At 43.0% G+C, this 19,099-nt stretch overlaps 1 protein-coding gene across 1 annotated transcript in view; it reads right to left on the reverse strand.

Moving 5' to 3' along the window:
- The window catches only part of cux1b (cut-like homeobox 1b), a 70,202-nt gene that overhangs the window by 13,860 nt on the left and 37,243 nt on the right, over positions 1-19,099 (reverse strand). The window contains exons 4-9 of the mRNA XM_088300283.1: positions 15,355-15,433; positions 11,746-11,883; positions 9,028-9,151; positions 6,426-6,502; positions 6,271-6,337; positions 243-291 (exon numbers count right to left, since the gene is read on the reverse strand). Coding sequence (XP_088156409.1) covers positions 243-291; positions 6,271-6,337; positions 6,426-6,502; positions 9,028-9,151; positions 11,746-11,883; positions 15,355-15,433 — 534 coding nt within the window. The remainder of the gene's footprint in view (positions 1-242; positions 292-6,270; positions 6,338-6,425; positions 6,503-9,027; positions 9,152-11,745; positions 11,884-15,354; positions 15,434-19,099) is intronic.

Raw genomic sequence — 19,099 nt, forward strand, 5'->3', positions numbered from 1 at the left:
AATATGAAGGATATTTAATTCTAAGACTATTCTAATAGATTTCTTTGATTCTTCAATATGATCTAACAGTTGTGCATTAAGCGCATTTTGGAGTCACCGTGAAATTGAACCTGAAAGTCGAAAACAAGCCCCGACTTTCTGTGAGTGGTGTATACACTTTGGGTTACTTCTTGAATGGAGGACAATTCTAAAAGTAAAATCAGGTACTGCATTCTCATTTGCTTGAGGGTCAGCGTGTTTACCTGATTGGCTCTTTCAAGGTCTGTCATCACCATCTCAATCTCGTCGGCCCTGAGGAATACAATCAGTTACTACACACGGCCAAACCACCACATCGGAGGCCACGCGTTCAATGAGACGACCACACACGTGCGCAAACACGGAGAAAACAAAGTCAGAAATTTCCCGGTAAGAAAAAAAAAAATCCTAACATGCCAGTAAACTCACATTTCCACAATGCAAGTGGCGTGTCCATTAAGATACCATCAAAATTTCACCTTAATCCACTGATTGTGAACTCCCTAACCCGAGCAGCTTGTATGTGTGCATGTATGCGTCTCGTTAAATGTGTGTTTCTATGCGCATATGTAAGCTCCCCTAAAACCTCGGCCACACTAAAACAGAGGGATAACATTAATAGAGCTCTAAATCCTAATACAGCAGACTAATCTGCTATGAAGATGTGAGATTGTGTCTGACTAATGGTCTGCATGGAGGAGGCCACTGTTCACCCCTCACTTGCGAGAGGTCGGACAGCAGGAAGTCTCTAATGCTTATATTAATGACAATAATTATTGTCAATTTGGACAAAAAAAGTGTTTGTTTGATATGCACACATGGTTTACTATTTTTCGTCAAGATGTGCACGGTAATGTACGGACATTGGAGGGGCGTGCTGGCAAACTTTTTTTTTTTTTTTTTTTAAATCAAGTCCTACTTAAAAAAAATAAATAAATAAGTAAATTAAAATTAAAACATAGTGCAAATGTATAAATTCTAGTATGGTTCCCTTGTATAAAGAAAAAAGAAAATACTTGCTCTACACTTAGAACTTGCCATAGAACTGTTGTAATACTGTATATAATAATCGTTTATTACGATAATGCCAATTTTGTAACAGTTGAGTGTAATATTCGTAATCGTCATTGAATTTCGATTAAACGCACAGCCTTAAATTGTACCTAAATAAATGTTTGAATCACAAAATGTTCAAAATTTGGAAATTTTGTTCAAAATTTTGTTCCAATCTTTCACTTGTTTATTTTTTTTTAGTTAGTTATAAAACACAAGTCAGTCAGAATGTGAAATTGGCTTGCACTCAGGTTTTTTTATGTCCTTTTTTTTTTTAAAAAAATGTTCGGACATAGCTGGTAGAGGCACCCCCCGTGCGTGATCCTTGTGAGGAGAAGCGGTACAGATAATGGATGGATGGATGGATGGACGTTCGGCAATGACAGGCATAACTGAAAAGCGCTAATGGCAGCTGATTAATCGTTCAGCAAATTGATCCAGCAGGCCCTCACGCTAACCACTCAGACATCATCCATCTCTTTACACAAACTCATTCAGAAAGATCCAATAACACAAAATTAATTAATTGTACACGTCTGAGTCTGTACATTACATAAGCAGCGTTGAGTGCAAAGAGGTAACAGCATGCGAGAACTGCCGTGCGACCATTATGCGCTGCGGTCTTTTGATAGTGAAGCCAAAGACCCACGCAGCTTTTGTGTTTGTGTGTCACACTATGAGAAACAGTGTTGTGTCCCATAGGCTTTACAACGACTGATTTGAATGTGTTTAACAAAACAGACAAAGTTGATACTAGGTCAACGATGTGCTAAAGGCAATGCAATAAAAAAAAAAAAAATTCAGATGAGGGTAGGAGAGCTTTTCATTCTCCACTTTTATTCTTTCCCTACGAGTTAAAAGGATCTAGTGCGCATTTAGGCAACATAATAGTACACTACCTCACCAGCTTTTATCCTGTCTTAAGCTATAGTGTACGCACGCGCGCGAGTGGCCTGCGCGTTATCACGCGCACAAATGTGAGGTCAGAGAGCCGACAAGCCAGAAAAGCTTGTAATGGAGAGCGTTTATGGATATCGTAATGCAACCCAAATACACCCAGCGCGCCCGCTCCAAATGTGATCATTTAATCAAAGTACAGATGCACAAAGTCTTCTTAAATAACCTTTGGATTTGGCTTTATTTGGGAATTATAAAGGCAAAGCTAGAGGCTGAGGGCCAAAGCAGATCACAGGGAAAGGATTTTCTGTGTATTCTGACAGGCGGCCGAGCGGGCGGGCGAGGGCGAGGGAGCGACTAGCCATGAGGCGACGCATGCTTGCACCCAAAACGTTGGAAAATGGCGGTGGGGATTTCTTTATAAGGTGAAGATTTCTGAAGCCCCGATTGGAGGCAGCGCTGCCACATGGGGGAGCTAGAGAGCACATTTAAAAAACGCACAGCAACAACGTGCACAGGGCTTTTTTGTAGCACCCGGTGACATCAGTGAGCACTGGAAGACTTCTGAAAAAGGCCCAGAGCCTTTAAGCTCTTACTGTACTTCCTCCATTACAGACAGGCCTTTTCATCTTTATCTCTTTTCCAACCTACTGTATGTCTGCCACTCTCCTTTTTCTTCAACTCCTCCACTTTCCTGCTCTCTTCACCCCCCCTCCCCCCTCCAGCCTGAGTCCTCAGTGCCAGCAGGATATTCCCCGATTTAGATTTTCATTTCCCTCCTCTATCACACTTTGATCCCTTCTTCCTCGCAGTAGCCTGCAGACCTCGGCTTGCTTTTCCCCATTTATTTTTTTTTTTGCCTTCCAGCTTTCATCACTCCATTCCCTTTTCTTTCCTCAGCCTTCTCCACATTGCATTTTCACAGTGAGTTACCTTTGGGATTTCAAGAAGGCTTAAAAGGAAGCTGGTTGCGAGAGTGTGACAGTGTGTGTACCTTTTGGCCCACTTGATAGTAGTGTGTGTGTGTGTGTGTGTGTAGTTGATATGCAAACAGGAAATACATACAAAGTGCTCCCTAATCATCTAAAATTTTGTTCCTCCTCAAATGGACCCTCAAGCCTTTACACAGATTAAACTACACATATGCGTTCTAAAACATACTCACACAGCTTCCCCCCCTCACATACACTCACACACACACACGGCATCCTGCAGAGCCGTGGATCAATATATCATTAATCTTTAATAGTGACTAAACGGGTAAAACGCGGCCAGGCAGACCCTCAAAAAGCTAACACAGAGAGGGGGCAACTCTACATCTGCAGGCCCGCTTTCTGCTGGAGCTCACACAGTCCCCATCACGGCAACATTGAACCAATTCTCCGAATGTGTGTATGCGGGGGTGTGTGTGTGTGTGTGTGTGTGTGTTTTAAAAGGCAGATTACCCAAATGCACCAAGAGGATGGGAGATTTGTCACGCAATGCCCTCCTTAGCAGCAAGTTCAGAGCAAGTGTGCGTGTGCGTACGGATGCAGGCGCTTGTGTGAAAACGTGCACGTACTGTATGGACGCCTTTTTTTTCCCCTCTCTCTTTTTTTTTTTTTTTGCAGTGCCAAACTGTGAAGCAGTCAAAGGGTTAAAAGTTGTGTTCAGCCAAACACTGGCGATTTGCTCAGCCAAGCAGTAAACGGGGGGGGAAGGACTCCAAGGACTGGGAGGGTGCAGGGTTAGAGAGGGTTTGTGTGCGCTTTAAAGCGTTGCATTAAAATTTCAGATCACAGCACGCCACATAGTCAAGGACCCTGACTGCCTCGGGCTCACGAGTGAGTGAGCGAGCGAGCAAGCGCGCGTCTGTGTGTGTGTGTGTTTGAATGTGTACATGAGTGTGCGTGGGGATGTTGGTAGGCATGTGTTTATTAGCCTATGCAAGCAAATGGGGCCTTCTACACAAAATGTGTTTTTGTGCCACATAAAAGGGGCAAAAGAAATGCTGAAATGAGCGAGAGTGCAATCGGGCTGCGGGCTAAAGAAAATGCAAAGGGGTGACGGCAAATAGTCTATAGAAGGTATTGATTGGCACCATTGCACTGTGCAATCTTCCTGTGGACTTTCCTCTCATAAACAGATAAAAGATAGTGTTTGAGTGAGGGAGAAGCAGAAGGGGGGAAAAAAAAAAAAAAAAAAAAGTAGTGCGAGGATGAGGCAAGTTGGATCGATCTGTTTGTAAGAGCCAGTCAATTTAACAACTCTCTTAATGGACAGGCACGGTGAACTTGGGCCAAGGTGGGGGAGAGAAAGAAAATCCCTGAAAAGCAAAGTTTATAATCTGCTGTTTTATGCACTGAGTGGTTTCAGACACAATTAGACCATTTCATAAGAAACATTGAAGACAAAACCGTCGAGTGTTTTTTTGTTTTTCGAACGCGGCAATGTGAATGTGAAAGTGCGTGTCACTTCACAGATAGGCGTGCTGACAAGCCAAAGCGTCTGTTTTCATTTTCGACACAGCTCGAAAGATCAATACTGATGGATTGTCGCTTCTTAGGTATTGGAGCGAGCTGGTCTCACAGGTGCCTCATCAGTCACAACCTTCAGGAATCCAACCCTGTTTTTATTTTTTATTATTAATTTATTTTTTTGCAAATGAAAATGAAAAAGGATGCTTGAGATGAAAATACTCGGGTTGGGGATAAGGGTTCATTAAATGATGTCAAATTTATAATGAGGGGATTATAGTATGACGTCTTTGTTGATATCAAAATCACTTCTTTGCATTTTTGGAAGTTGCGTAAGCCGGCAGTGATCTGGCTCTTGTGTGAAATTTTTTGATTTGATTTTTTTGAAAAGGGTGAGACTAGGACTGACAGAAAGCGGGTGATGGTAGTGCTGAACAATTTGGAAAGCTAATTCTATTTTTTTTCCCCCCAAGAAATATTGCGATTTAATATGCGATTATTTTTACAAGGTGCTCTTTCCGTGTAATTATTTTTTTTTTTAAACACAAGCAATTCTTTTGTATTACAATATATTAGATTATGGGTTCGTCTTTCACATTAGGCATACGAGTCCCCCCCACCCCCCACAATTTCTGCCTTGCAATTTAAAATATTATAAATAAAGGAAAAAAATATTGACTCATATTTTTGTTGTCAGTAAAGATGTTTTAAAACCGGCAATTTAAAAGCAACGTACAGTCGACTTGGCGAATGGTTGCCGGTATACGAAAAGTCTGAACCGGTCCATGACACAAAAAAAAAGATTGCGCACCACTACCGTAGATCGAGACTTCTCATCTATACCGTGACTCCTGCGGCAATTTCTAGGGAAATTTTCAACATTTGTGTGTTCCCATGCCGTGTTGTCTCAAGACCACCCCCGTTTCAGCCACTGACGATAAAGCCCCCAGGAACCGAGCGTTAAAGATGTGACAATTCCATTTGGTAAGGACCTTTTTTCGTGACAGAACTTGAGGCGGGCGAGGCCACAGATTGTCTGGTTATCATGCCAAAGAGCTCATTGGAGTCTCAACTGATGTCAAAAGCAACGGATGTTTCATAAGGACTCTTGTGTGAGACAAATGAGACAAGATTGGGTCCTCATTAACAGTGACAAGTTACGATTCTTTCATGATCCAGACGGAATGCAATTCTTAATCTCCGTCAATGGAAAAAAAGGTCAAATCAACAATGTTTGCAAAGAGTTAGTCGCATTTCCAAGCAAGCTTAAATAGAGTAATAAGAAAGGCATGCATGTTATGTATTATAATGTTATTACGCGTCAACCTCACCCCCCCCCTTCGTAATTCAAGTACATTATTTTTTTAAATCATCTAAAAAGACAGGATTGGGGACACGAGATGATCAAATTAAAATCACACTCTTTCAATAAATCCACTTTTTGATCACCATGCCAAATTCTAACTGATTTAGATATTTGTGTTCACATCTGTGCGCTCAGCCAACCAACCCCCCCTCCTCCCTTGCAGATAATGTTTCAGTAAGTTTGGGATGGCGGTCCATGCCGGGGAGCACTTTGACACAAATAACATGACAAGGAAATGCTGGGCTTGCTGCGGCTGCAGAACGCATCACGGTCCCTGTCAGTATTTACAGTCGCAGGGGTAATGCCGGGATTTTGAGGCTGGCTGAGCCTTGTGGGAGACAATCCAGCTGTTGCCAGAGCAGAGGGAGTTTCCAGGCAAAGAGGTGTACTAAACAGGATGATTATGTCAGGAACAGACTATGGAGGAGGAGGAGGAGGAGGAGGAGGAGGAGGGGGTGGGGAACGGGAGGCGACACGTACTTTGCTGAGGATTCCTCGTCGTATTTTGTCTTCAAGTCAAAGAGCTCGGCCTGAGTTGTTTCAAGTGCTGCGAAAACATTGACGAGAGAGTTGTTAAATACACTCGGAACTAAAGCGGGGGCGGCACATTTCCTCGTTCCTTCAGGGTGGATTACCTGTCTGGAGGGACTGGGCCTTGTGCTCGGCCTCTTTCAACCGTGACGACATGGAGTCCTGGCTCTCCTGGAGTTTCCTACCGAGGCAGACAAAAGTCACGTTAGAAAGTCACAGCGTCAAGAGATTCACACTTTGTGGCAACTGCAGCTAGTCTTCATTTTCCCACCATTTCTGAAGTGCCCCCCCCCCCCCCCCCCCACACACACACCTCCTCCCTGACTAAAAATTCCCTCTAACGCAACCAACTCCTCATTAAGCAGCCCTATTAGGTAGGAATGTCTAGCCACTGGGGCACTCAGCACCGAGGGGCGGGGGCGAGGAGCTTCGAGGAAACGGGCGGGGAGGCGCGGGCCTACAAAAACCACAAGGATAAAATAGATTCATTCTTAGCATATAAAAAGTTAGTTTCTGCTGAGAAATTGCCGCCGCGTGTAAAAACATCAATAATCTAGCACAAAGAGCGTCTTTATGGCACTCTTTGATAACCCCCCCCCCACTCCGCCGAGCCGTCTCTCCTGTCATCTCTATTTTTCTTTTCCCCTGCCCTCAATTTCATCCTTTCATCTCTCTCCTTCGCTCGCTCCTTGAAGAAGCCACGTATCGAATGTGCCATCCATTTACTGCCCCCTCTCACTGAAAGGAAGTGGGCCCTCAGTCAGACAGGAAGGGGGGGGGGGGTGATAAATCACTGACGTACAGGAAATGCAAACGACAACAACTCATCTTTTTCTGTATGTCTTAAATGGGGCAATGAGCTCGCAAGGAACACGAGGACTGACATTTAAATCAGCAATTTGCCCGAATGTTGTAACTTGTGGGGGGCGGGTGAGGGGGTTTACCAGAGGATTTGGTTATGATTGGCTGAACTATTTCACAAATGACTAAATATTGAAGTACATTTGCAATTACGGGAGTCTCAGTTTCACAGCACATTGGCTTGGAGAAGCAACGTGACAGGAGGAATTATAGCCGATAGATAGATAGATAGATAGATAGATAAATAAATAAATAAATTGAGTGAACACTTCTAGCTTGAAAATCCTTCATTACAAAAAAATTCACCCCCCCCCCCAAAAAAAAATAAATAAATAAATAATTCACCAATCATGAGCCACATGCACTAGTTAAGTCGAGTTTTTACGGCAAGTATCGGCATTTAAACAATCATAGTCATTCGGACCCGTTCACATCTCAAAATGTTGGCCGGCCTGAGCAATTAGTGGCTATATTAAACTGAAAGTTTCGAGGAGAATGTTGAGAAATAATGAAGTTATACCGTTTTACACAAATTGGAAGATCTTTTTTGACCACATTTTCTCAAGGCGATAGCACACAAAGACATTCCTCAAAAAAGGGCGAATGTTAGCATTTAATGAGCACTTCACCATGTGACCTTCACTTAGCAACACGATTCAGTTAACAAACACATTTTGAATTGCAAAATTAACATTTCACTCTGACAGTGAACACAATGTTTGCAGGAAGCTCGCTGAAAACGGGAGAGGCATTCTCAAAGCGGCAATTAGCCCAAAATAACTGGGCGGACAACAATTTCAAGGACACACGCAAAAGGCACTTTATGGTGATATTGACCCAATGAGGAGGATTTAACCAAACTTTATAGTTATGTCATATTCAGTCTGGAATATTTTTTGATGATCTTGACTTAAGAAGCCAGCCAACAATTCGCCTCACAGCTCTGCAGTTCTGGGTTTGAATCTCAGCTCCGACTATTCTGTTTGGATTTTTGCCCCGCCCCCACCAAGCTTGCGTGTATAATCTCTACAAAAACACTTTATTTTATTTTGGTTAAAATGGCACTTTTCCACTGGTGCAGTGTTTTTGTTTTTTGTTTTTTTTAACCAAAATAGAGGCACGAGACGCCAGAGACTTTTCATCTTGTTTCTAAGAACACAAGCAAGTCCCTTTTAACTTGGAAATAGCACAAAAACTAACCCGGACAACCACATTTAACACATGCCTTTGACAAATTTGACTTAATGTGGTATCACAAGATAACATTTCACATTGATAAAGTATCTGGCGGAATTTATTTATTTTTTTCCATCATTCATTACTGCAAGCACAAGCGCCCTGTGTTTCTGACAAAATTCACCATTTAAAAAAAAAAAAAAAAGAAAGAATCCAAATGGGTTTTTACGAGACGAGGAAGTGGCCCATTACAATTAATTATGAACGCTAATCTTAAGCATATCAAATCAAGTTATTTCTCGGGTTTCATTCCACTCCCGTAGCCAATAAAAGGACCCATGTGTAACGTTAAATCCAGACAGGATGGTTGGAATAGTTGGTGGTGAAGACAGAAAATAGCAGTCTGAGGTGGCTGATTCCAATCAATGTAAGTGGCACAGCCATGGGAAAAATCAGCCATTGTTTTACTTTCCAATCCACCATTCGGATCTAAAAAGAGCCGACGCAATGAGCAGCGCGATACAAATGGGTTGATTAAACTGATGAAGACTGAACGCTAGGGCTTTTTACTTTTTTTTTTTTTTTTTTAAGAAGGGCACTGTTAAATCTAATAAAAATGTCACGTGATCGTCCAAGGATTCAAATCACACCAGACACACACACACACACCTCTCCTTTTCTGCATAGTCGTTGTGCAACTGGAGCTGCGTTTCTTGTGCCAGGTTCTCCGCTTGGTTCTTCAGCGATTGCTCATACTCGCGGATCTTTTCCTTCAAGGCCTTGATGGTCACTTCTGCGGGAGGGAAAAGCACATAGAGGCATTAAACCACAAAAGAATGTAAAAAACGTTAAAAAAAATACACTGTTCATTGAAGGTGTCTCAACTCCTCTCTGCTCATCCGTCTGAAACTAATAAAGGTCATTCTTTGCAGAGGATAAAGAATACATGACTGAGTACTTGTCTTTCTATGTGTGTTGCTGCACTGTTTGTCTTCAATCTATTGCTCAATGAACGGCTTACAGCACCGCAACCTAGATGCTATTTTTTGTTAGCATGCTGCTAGCGAACAGAAAGGCTTAGCTGTGGTTGTTTTAAATACACGAGCTGTAATTCGCTTTGTTTCGTTTGACAGTACAGTTCTTGTGCCAGTGCACACGTATACATGCGTTTGTGAGAGTTTTCTCCAGTCAACGGAAACGAGGACCTTCTGCACATGCTCCGGAACCTCCTGCCTGGCCTTTCCATCCAAAGCTGGATGGCGAGCACACTCATGTTCTCCGAGCAGATACGCTGTATTCATTAGGACCGCATTAGCGCTGAAACCCCATAACCTGGTGACGGCTGAGCTCTGCACGTCGCGGCCCGGAAATAAATCTAACACATAACTGGAGTAATAAATAGGCCTCTTGTGTATGTGTGTGGATTTCTCCGAGAAAGATATAAATGCCCGAGACAGTGATAAAGAGCATTGCAGCCTTTGACTGAGGGCTCTTAGCAAGCATGCGTGTGTTTGTGCGCGCGTGTATGAGTGTGTGTGCGCGTGCCGCGTCTGATTTAAACTCCAGTCTCACTACTCTGACACATAATCGATAGAGGAGAGTCCCCTCAGAGCCCTCTTTACCCCTTAACTGCTTAACTGAACTTTAAACATTTAGGTTGCAAGGATCAATGCCCCCTGCTCCATTTGTATGTGTGTGTGTGTGCATGTGCAGCTCAGCATGTGTGTGTGTGTGTTTAACAGGAGTGGGAGTTCCACAGCGCGTTTTGGGGTTTAAATATCCCCCATCTATTGAGGCGGGAAGGAGGGATAAAGGATGAGGGAACAGGAAAATCAATGGCAGAATGGAACCCTGCCGCTATCGAGCTGCTCCAATTAACCCTCGCCGAGCAAAAGGGGAGATTCCAAAACATTCCCTGCTCCCTCCAGCCCTCCTCCTCCTCCCCCCGGACTTGAAATTAAACCACTTTTACAACTCCTTCTCGTTCATCCCTGCCTTTGTCACTTTTTCCATCTTTCTTTACCCTGAGGTAGGCGTGTCGTTTTTTATTCATGAAAATGTGCCACATGTTCTTTCCCCCTGAAAACCTAATTGGAAGAGTAAAACCTTGTACATTTTGTGCTTTTAATAATGCAGGAGGCGTTCAAATATTTCCAAATGTGGATGAAAAAATGTCCGCCGCGCAGGTTTCTCTCCACTGTAAAAATATCATCAACATCCCGACGTTAATGTTGAGGAGCCGAGAGCGCTAACGCAAAAGGAACACTTCATTCTATTCACATTTTCACTGCGTAGAGTTGTCGGGCCATCTATTTTTAATTATAATTGCAACCATTTCCAAATCGCACTTAAGATTTATAAAGGCCTAATTCAAAGTGGCACACGGCTCTCAAGTTGCTTGTGATGTCAGGATAGATTATTTATTTCAAAATCTGATTAACAGGCTCCCTGGTGATACTTTTGCTTTTCATCATTTTCATGCGTCGTGAAAGGAAATATTGTTTCCCCCCCAAGCCCCCCCACCCTTTCCCTTTAATGCTTGCAGAGTGTGTCTTTTTAATTGTCTAAAGCACAAGTGGGTTCTGATTTTTATCAATTAATCAATCAAATATTATTTATAAAAAACCTTTCATACAAAAAAAAAAAACATCTTCAAGTGATTTGCATGGTAAAAGTGACTCCCTCGTTTCAGTAGATGGGCTGTCTAAAGATGAGGAAAAAAGTGTATTTCAATTAATTAATTATTATTATTTTTTATTTATTATTATTAATTGTGGGGCGTCACAGTGGTCGACTGGTTAGCACGATGGCCTCACAGTGCAGATGTCTTTGATTCCGGCTCCGGCCTTCCCGTGTGGAGTTGGCATGTTCTCCCCGAGCCTGCGTTTTTTTTTTCCGGGCAGGTTGATTGGACGCCACAGATTTGTTAGCATTATTGTTGTAATATGATTCGGTTCATGCCACACTCATTTAGTAGAGTTTAGTGCGCGTCCTCTATCATCTTAATTCATGGGTCATTTTCCTTTGTTTTAGCCTAAACCTAACCTATCAGACCAAAACATTTGTGTATAATAAAGCTAATACTGTTTATTGTAATATGCACGGGAAGAGGACCTTCAAAAATAATTGCACATTAATTCTCAATGAGAATACTGAGTTAAAAAAAAATGGCAAAAAATTCCACAGAGGAAGGCCGGAGCCGGGCTTCGATCCCCCAAATGTGAGACCGATGTGACAACCACTTAATCATCATGCTTGCACGGTGAACTGATGCAACAAATCACACCGGACTCGTGATAATGTAAATTCTCGGTTGGCCGCAGGCCATATTTTACCGCTATAAAAACAGAATTGAGACACGTGAACAGAGATCTATTTATATCTAACCTTGGTTTTTGACCTCTGCAAACTCTTTGTTGTAGTCCTCCAGTGTCTCTCGAAGTTTGGTGTTCTCCGTCTCAATGTCGTGCATCCTCTGGAGCTTCAGCTGCAGCTGCTGAGCCAGCTCCAGTATAGGTACGGGATCTGCCACAGGAGTACACGCACAACATTTAACACTCGGCGCAAAGCAGATTACAAAAACGCAATAACCGCATTCACGGGTCCCCGTGAGAGCAAACGTTTGCCCCGCTGGGGTGTCCTTGAGCAAGGCGATGAATCTCTAACGGCTGCGGGAACATTATTTTGGCGCCGACCGTGACCTCTGCTCCCCCTCCGGAGAACGGCGACTGCCGTCAAGGACAAAATAATATCGCAAGTGCTGGCGTTATAATGGAATGGTGGGCTAAGAAGTAACTGCGGCCGTAAACGTCTGCGGCTATTAGTTTAAACGGACACCAATATCGGGAAAAAAAGCTTCGCTGAACATCATCAACATGTAAAGAAAAAAATATTTATTCGGAATACTTCTGTGGAAGTTATTAAAAGTTCAATCAGGGTGAAGCCTGGTTCAAAGGCAGTAAATAGTTTCATCCAAATTTTGTCGATTTTTACATTTTATGTTAAAACCGTATCACCCGGCTCTATAATATACAGGATGTCGTAAAATTCACTCCACACTTCATTTTTTTTTTTCTATTTCATTGCAAGTATCGTTTGGTGAGACGACCATAAAGCTTTGCTAACTGGCGCTGAACTGCAGTCGGGGATTGGAAAAACTCTTGCCGGGTGGAAATTTTCGCAACACTGCTGAAATGTCAATTAGCATTGCTTGCAAAAACGGCAAAGCCTAAGTTGCATATTGCTGATGGCCTCACGTCTGCTCGAATGATACGTGAAATGAATATAGGCAGCGTGTAGCGGCTTTTGGGACACTCGGCATCCTACGATCCCGATACGTGGTGCAGTTACTTGCCACAGGTGTCAAACTACGGTCCTACGCCTTATTCAAATCATCAGGATCGTTATCAGGCCCCTGCAGAGCTTACTGATGATGATTCAGTCATCTCAATCTGTTGTGTTAGAGGAGGGAAATATCTAAAAAATGCGAGGATGGTGGCCTGGAGGACCGGAGTTTGACACCCGTGTTCTTTGTGCTTGCATGGTCAGCTCCGACCTTAAAATTCCATTCTTGGATAGTGTTCAGACTTCCAATCATTTTTTTTCTTAAAAATAAGTAATAAATAATAATAATAAAATAATTCATTCACGATCAACTCAAGGGCGCTGACATTTTCGCTTTGCATAAGCTTCGTTTCGGTGTGCGAGGTGAAACAAAAGACGCGCAGCAAGAGTGTCAATTGAATTTGTCCTGAAGGGATTATAATAAGTATAATAAAAGAAAAATGTAATTAAAAGTTTGAAAATAAAGGCAGTTGGACTGAAATTTAATTAATCTGTTAATCCAGGTCAAACTCAGCCATCATAAACCCTTTGTTAACTCTACAGCCCATATTTTAAGCAACATTTTTGACACTCTTCAAACAAGTGAAGCATTGTTATACGTGAAATGCCATACGTTAATTTATTTTTTTTTAACCAATCAATCAAACAATTTTTACCAATCAATTTCAGGACTGACCTGGTGAGTGATGTGGGCGTCAGCTAATGCGAATGGAGAGCTGGTGAATTATTGTTCCCATTACATGTTGTTTCCTTACTGTTCTCACAATAAAGGGACTGACGGGAGACCGACGGCCGTATCTATTTTTGATCACTAGCAGAGTCATTAGAATGCTTTTTAAATAGCGACGGTAGGCTATTTTAATTTAGCCAATATAATTATCATCTGTGTTGGAGATAGAGGACCGGCTGTTATGCGCGTCATCCTCTTTTGTAACGTGTCATAATTTTAAACTTGGGACATGTGCCGTCTTTTACAGACTCTCCTCCTACTTTGCCGCCAACGTGGCAACGTGTTTCTACACGGAGAGACGCATGCAACCACAGTAACATGGAAGTTGAGACAAGTTCAGTTTTCAATTTAAGATATTGAATGACACACCATCAAACGTAACGCCCACTCTGACCGTCGAGAACATGTCGCAATCACGTCGCTAATGGATAGCCACTAGTGATGACAATGAACAACGATGAGTAAAGGTAAAAGTAAATCATTTCATTCCAATGGGCTTGACAGCACACGCACGCCAAGAAACATGAAAAACGTAGACTATGTAACGCCAAAAAAAAAAAAAAAAATAAGGAAAAAGGAGGTATAAAGACAACTTTCTGGAGGCAGCTTCCCAACATGTCTGAATACACAGCAGGGTTAACTGTCAGTGTGATGAAGAGAGCCCTGTCAGTCAGGCCAATCACATCTGATTGGTGCTCATGGGTGGCAGACTGGTGACAGGCAGCCAAGAGACGCGGGCGACGCTCATCAGCATGCCAGCGAAAAGAGCACTTTGTGTGTGTGCGTGTGTGCGTGTGTGTGTGTGTGTGTATGTGTAGTGCAGATAAGAGGAACTGACAGCTTACAGCTGGGGGTAAGGGCTGTGTGTGCGTGTGTGCGCGCCTCATGTCTGACACAGTTAGATATCTTAACTATGCTAATGAGAGATCAGTAGAGAACGATTGGAGAATTTCATGCTGATTCTGTGCCGTCAAGGTGACACACCATGCAGGGCGAAGCTACACGAAGGCGTGAGTGAGTGCGTGCGTGCGTTCGCGTCGGCTGCGCGCACACAGCACAAACAAACATTGAGAAACAGAACCAGACTGAACGGAGACGCCTATCTGCCTCCAAGTTGGCGCCCTTGAAATGTAACTTTCTCCGTCTTATCAAACCTTTGTCCTTCACATACACCATCCTCACCCCCCGCCTCCTCCTCGTTATTCAAATCTAGTGTACAGCCAGTTAAAAGCAGTTCTACTCGTGGGCCATTGGTGCTAAACGCTCTCGCCAGACACCTTTAATCTACAGCAGAGCACACTGGGCTGACGAACCGGGCCTTCGGCTGATAGAAGACAGAACAAAACACACTGTTTCCACTTTCAAGACTGCTCGCTGCATTAGTCAGGCCGCTGCTGCGTGCGCGTGTGCATCAGGCATTACATCATTGTCTCGCTGCAAGTTAAGAATAGCCCCCGTCAGTGCCGCCGCTGACTTATTGGGAGCAGTACAATCCAAAGATATTACTGTAGGTCTAACCGTGTGGGAATACGATGACCTCCTTACGCTATAGATGAACTTGATGCCACTTGTTCCGACGATGCTCCATGTCCCTCTCCGACCTCGACACGCTGACTGCTCACATACGTCGCAGCAGCGCTCGATAAGCACGAGGACCCCCCCCCCTTTTTTTTTTTTAAATAGCTTCTTAAAGGCAACACCAAGTGGAGACGAGATCTCATGTGGACATATTAGGGCGCTGCAGCACGCCTGGATGCACCGCGATGAAGCACCAGAGGGATGGTGTCATGCTCCCCCCCCCCCTCCTCATCTGGTGGTGCTGCCTGCATGCATGAAAGGGTCCTCCTGATGACATTTTTTTTTTTTTGTAACACGCTTGACGCGTCTAGCCCAACGCAGGATCCAGCATTGAGTCGTCTTACCTGGGACATCGATTATTTTCTTGTACACGTTTAAGAAGGCGGCCTCTGCTTCTTTACTCCTCTTACTCAAGGCGTCGATCTGTATTGGGAAAAAGAGAAGTGAAAGGTTAGCAGGTTCACAACACCTCAGGCGTGCTTGTGATTTGAGCTCCGTGTATTAAAGGCTATACAATGACCCTTGACCTTTCACAGTCTACCCTAAGCAGGACTGTATCGCAGACTACATTCCAGTAAGGCTGCACCGATCCCGAAAAAATATCGGTATAGGGGCTGATACTCTGGATTTGTACTTTGACTCCCCAAAAAAAAGGGCCGATAATAAAACGCCGATACCAGAGTCCACGTCGGTTGTGTGGAAATACTTTAAGGTGATGATGCTCAAAATGATGCACTGGAGAATTGTATGATGAATTCCAACTGGGCAGCGGCGCAGGTGGCCGTTAGAACCAACGTTCTTGAGCGACCTGCTCGTCTACAGCCGAGCCAGCCGCGCTCCCATCGCGAGTGTGGCAAGAGAGGTAAATGATGGTGTGATTAAGCATCACTTCACCTCTCCGGTCACAGTTTTATTTTATAACTCACAATCTTGTTTTCTTTATAAGTTTATTCATTTGGTCGTGAACGCACAGAGGTGAACACGATATTTTCATCACCACTCCAAGATGGAATGGCATTATCAAATCCAAGTGGTATTGATGCGTCACCAGTTTCCGGCTTGCCGTATCCATGCATGCTGATGAAAAGAAATCTTACATAATTGACATACCATGTACAAAAAGTATGAAGTAAATATTGACTTGATTTCCAGTTGTGTTATATGCTATATATTTGACTGTGAATATTGTTTTTCTGCAGCAAACAGTGGCTGAAAACAGACTACAACCAATGAAGAATGCTAGACGACTAATAAAGTAATAATGGCAAACATCTACGACTCAGCTCCAGAGTTTCTCGATCCCCGTGACGAGAGCGGATGGCTCAGCTAGACGGAGTCAAGCATCGCAGAGCAACGAAGGAAACGGAGCTTTAACTGTCGCAGATTATTGTTTTAGTAAAAAATGGCTCGGTGAATATTCACTTAGCATTTCCTTTGCAGTTCCGGGTCACTCAGATTTGTGTTAAAACCCCGACTTGCCTTTAAAAAAGTACGTTCTGTTGTCATTTTGGTGTCGCAGCAAACATATTTCAGGAAGGAGGTTATTTTTTGGTCTGGAACTTGTTGACAGTGGAAACTGAGATGCCATCTGACCTTTCCACCAGAAATGCTTAATGTGTTGCCGTGTCTTTGGTCCACCGGATTATAAATGAGCACGCCAATGTGTTTATTTATTGATGGGGATGCGTGGACCCTGAAAAAGTTGCAAATGCGTTTTGGTTTTGGTTGCGATTTCGAAACTTGACTCCACAAAATGGAAGTTGAACTTGAAATAATTGAAATACGATTGCGCCATGGTTGTGGGTGGCGATATGTTACCGCCTCAGTGGGATGTGCTGTGTGCCGTTTCACACCTGAACTCCGCCAGATTAAGGTTCATATTCCCTCAAGGCTCAGCTGTTCAAACGGCGACGGACAAGTTCCGTTTGCATGTATTTGTCTCTGTCTGTCTGTCCTGAGCGAGCGAGCGTGGTCGTATCCCCTCCAACACGCTGACATCATTAAACAGCTGGCTCAGTCTTTCCAGCCACAGCGGGGGCAGATTATTCAGTCAGCTCTTAGCGGCAATACAGCGCGGATCCATTACCGACGCAGCCATTAACACGAGAAGACACGGCATGTATTCCATCCCCGATATTAATCGAAATGGACGGCATTAGAATGGATCCATAAGGGATTAATTCTGATACCATACAGGAAGACGTTTTAATACGCTTGTCAATGGCCAAATAGCGATAGACTCACTGTCACGCTTTGATGAGAGAATCAGGCCCGAGAAGGCCGGCAACACATCTGAAGTGGAGTATAAATGGAGGGAAGCAGATGCCAAATAAAGACATTCAGATGTTGCTACTGTACTGGGCAGCGCTGCAGCTGACTACTGTGCTTCACGCACTCAGACTAAACAGGCATGTGTTTCTCTTCCAGCTCCGGCAGCACATTCGCAGTGGGGAGAAAGAAAAAAATGAGACAAAGGCCTATATAAGCCCAAATATTAAGTCTTCACATTCCCAGCCAAACCAGTAGTGTTGCTGATGGGTGGTTTGGAGGTTCTCGCCACTGTAAACAAAGTGGGATACATGTAATTCTGCCTGCGCTCCTATGGGAACCTAATAAATCTCTTCACATGGCTTTGATTCATCTCGAGTTTTTTTAGCCGCAAAACATCTGGCCCTCGGTCGACCGGTGCCAGCAGCCCTCCCTCTCAACCTCCCCGCCCTCCCATTTCCATTATTTCTCTCTTTCCAATTCTCCCTCTTGTCACTTCCATGTTCTCGTCCATTTTTTTTTTCTAACTTTCAATCTGTTTTTCCTGATGTTTATTTGTGGACTTTTTCAATTCGAACAATATATACAATGATAGTCATTTACAATTAATTGCTGCTAAGTTTGCAGTGTGTGTCACCTGACACACAGAAAACAATTTAATAAAAAACCCAGAAAACTAAATAAAATGAAGAAATGCACACCAAGTTATCAAGCGTATTTACCCTACTAAGTCCACTAATCCATCAAATAATTACAGAGAGAAATGTCTTAGAATTAGCCTCCATACATTATCAAACCTTTGGGGATGACCTGATATCTCAAATATTAACTTTTCTCTATGCAACAATCTAATAAATTCAAGTCCATCACCATACCATCAGCAAACACAGAAGTCACATCATGACTAGGGATGTAGCGGTTCACTCATGTGACTTTCAGTTCCCGATTTTGATTCAATTTATCTATTTTATTTTTCAAATCGTTGCCATGCTTATCTCTCTCTGTATGCTAGTGTGGCGCTGCAGCCATCCTAAAAACACAATACACATTAATATTTGGCGCAAGCTAGGAAATGGTTCCATTTAAAATACAATAAACAAGAACTAAAAGTACTAGAAAATTTTAAATAAATAAATAAATTTACAAAAAAAAAAAAATATATATATATATATATGATGTGCGAATGCCCAATCAATCTTTGTCACATGCTTCTCATATTTCTCTCATAAGCTTCGGATGGACAGGTCTGACGTGTATCGCACACGCACGCGCGCATACTGTCCTGTTGCTATTATATGTTAATTCTCACGTCACGCTGCCCTGTGTACGTTGCCCCCATAGTGTGACATGCAGGAACGATCGTCAATCGTGCGAACACTAAAAGGAGATTACGGATGCTCAGGACTCATATACTTCTCACACACCACAATCAAACCTGCGTGCGTGCCTGTGAACAGTTCTAATGACCTTGTTTGGTTATTTTCATCTGATCGCATACAGCTTTTGCCTTGACAGTGTCAAGTTGGATAACCTAACCAATATTTTCAGCAAAAACATACCTCCAAAGTCAAAGTAACTTGACGCTTCTTAGTAGACTACTTTATGAAATTCATAATCATGAATAGAGGCCTACCTGTGGATGAAATAGTGAAGCATGTGTTATGTATTATTGAATGGGGGCGATCGAAAGTGCACAGCGAAAAGAGAAAAGATGTGTGATCTACGTAAGTGCCTTACACTCAAAATATTGAATAAGATTTATTCAATAAGCAAAAACATGGTAATTATATCACATTTATTCATGAAATTTGTACTGGGGGC

This window comes from Idiotropiscis lumnitzeri, chromosome 7 (genome assembly GCF_059441095.1).
Source record: "Idiotropiscis lumnitzeri isolate Australia: NSW breed Sydney's pygmy pipehorse chromosome 7, RoL_Ilum_1.0, whole genome shotgun sequence".
Taxonomy (NCBI): domain Eukaryota; kingdom Metazoa; phylum Chordata; class Actinopteri; order Syngnathiformes; family Syngnathidae; genus Idiotropiscis; species Idiotropiscis lumnitzeri.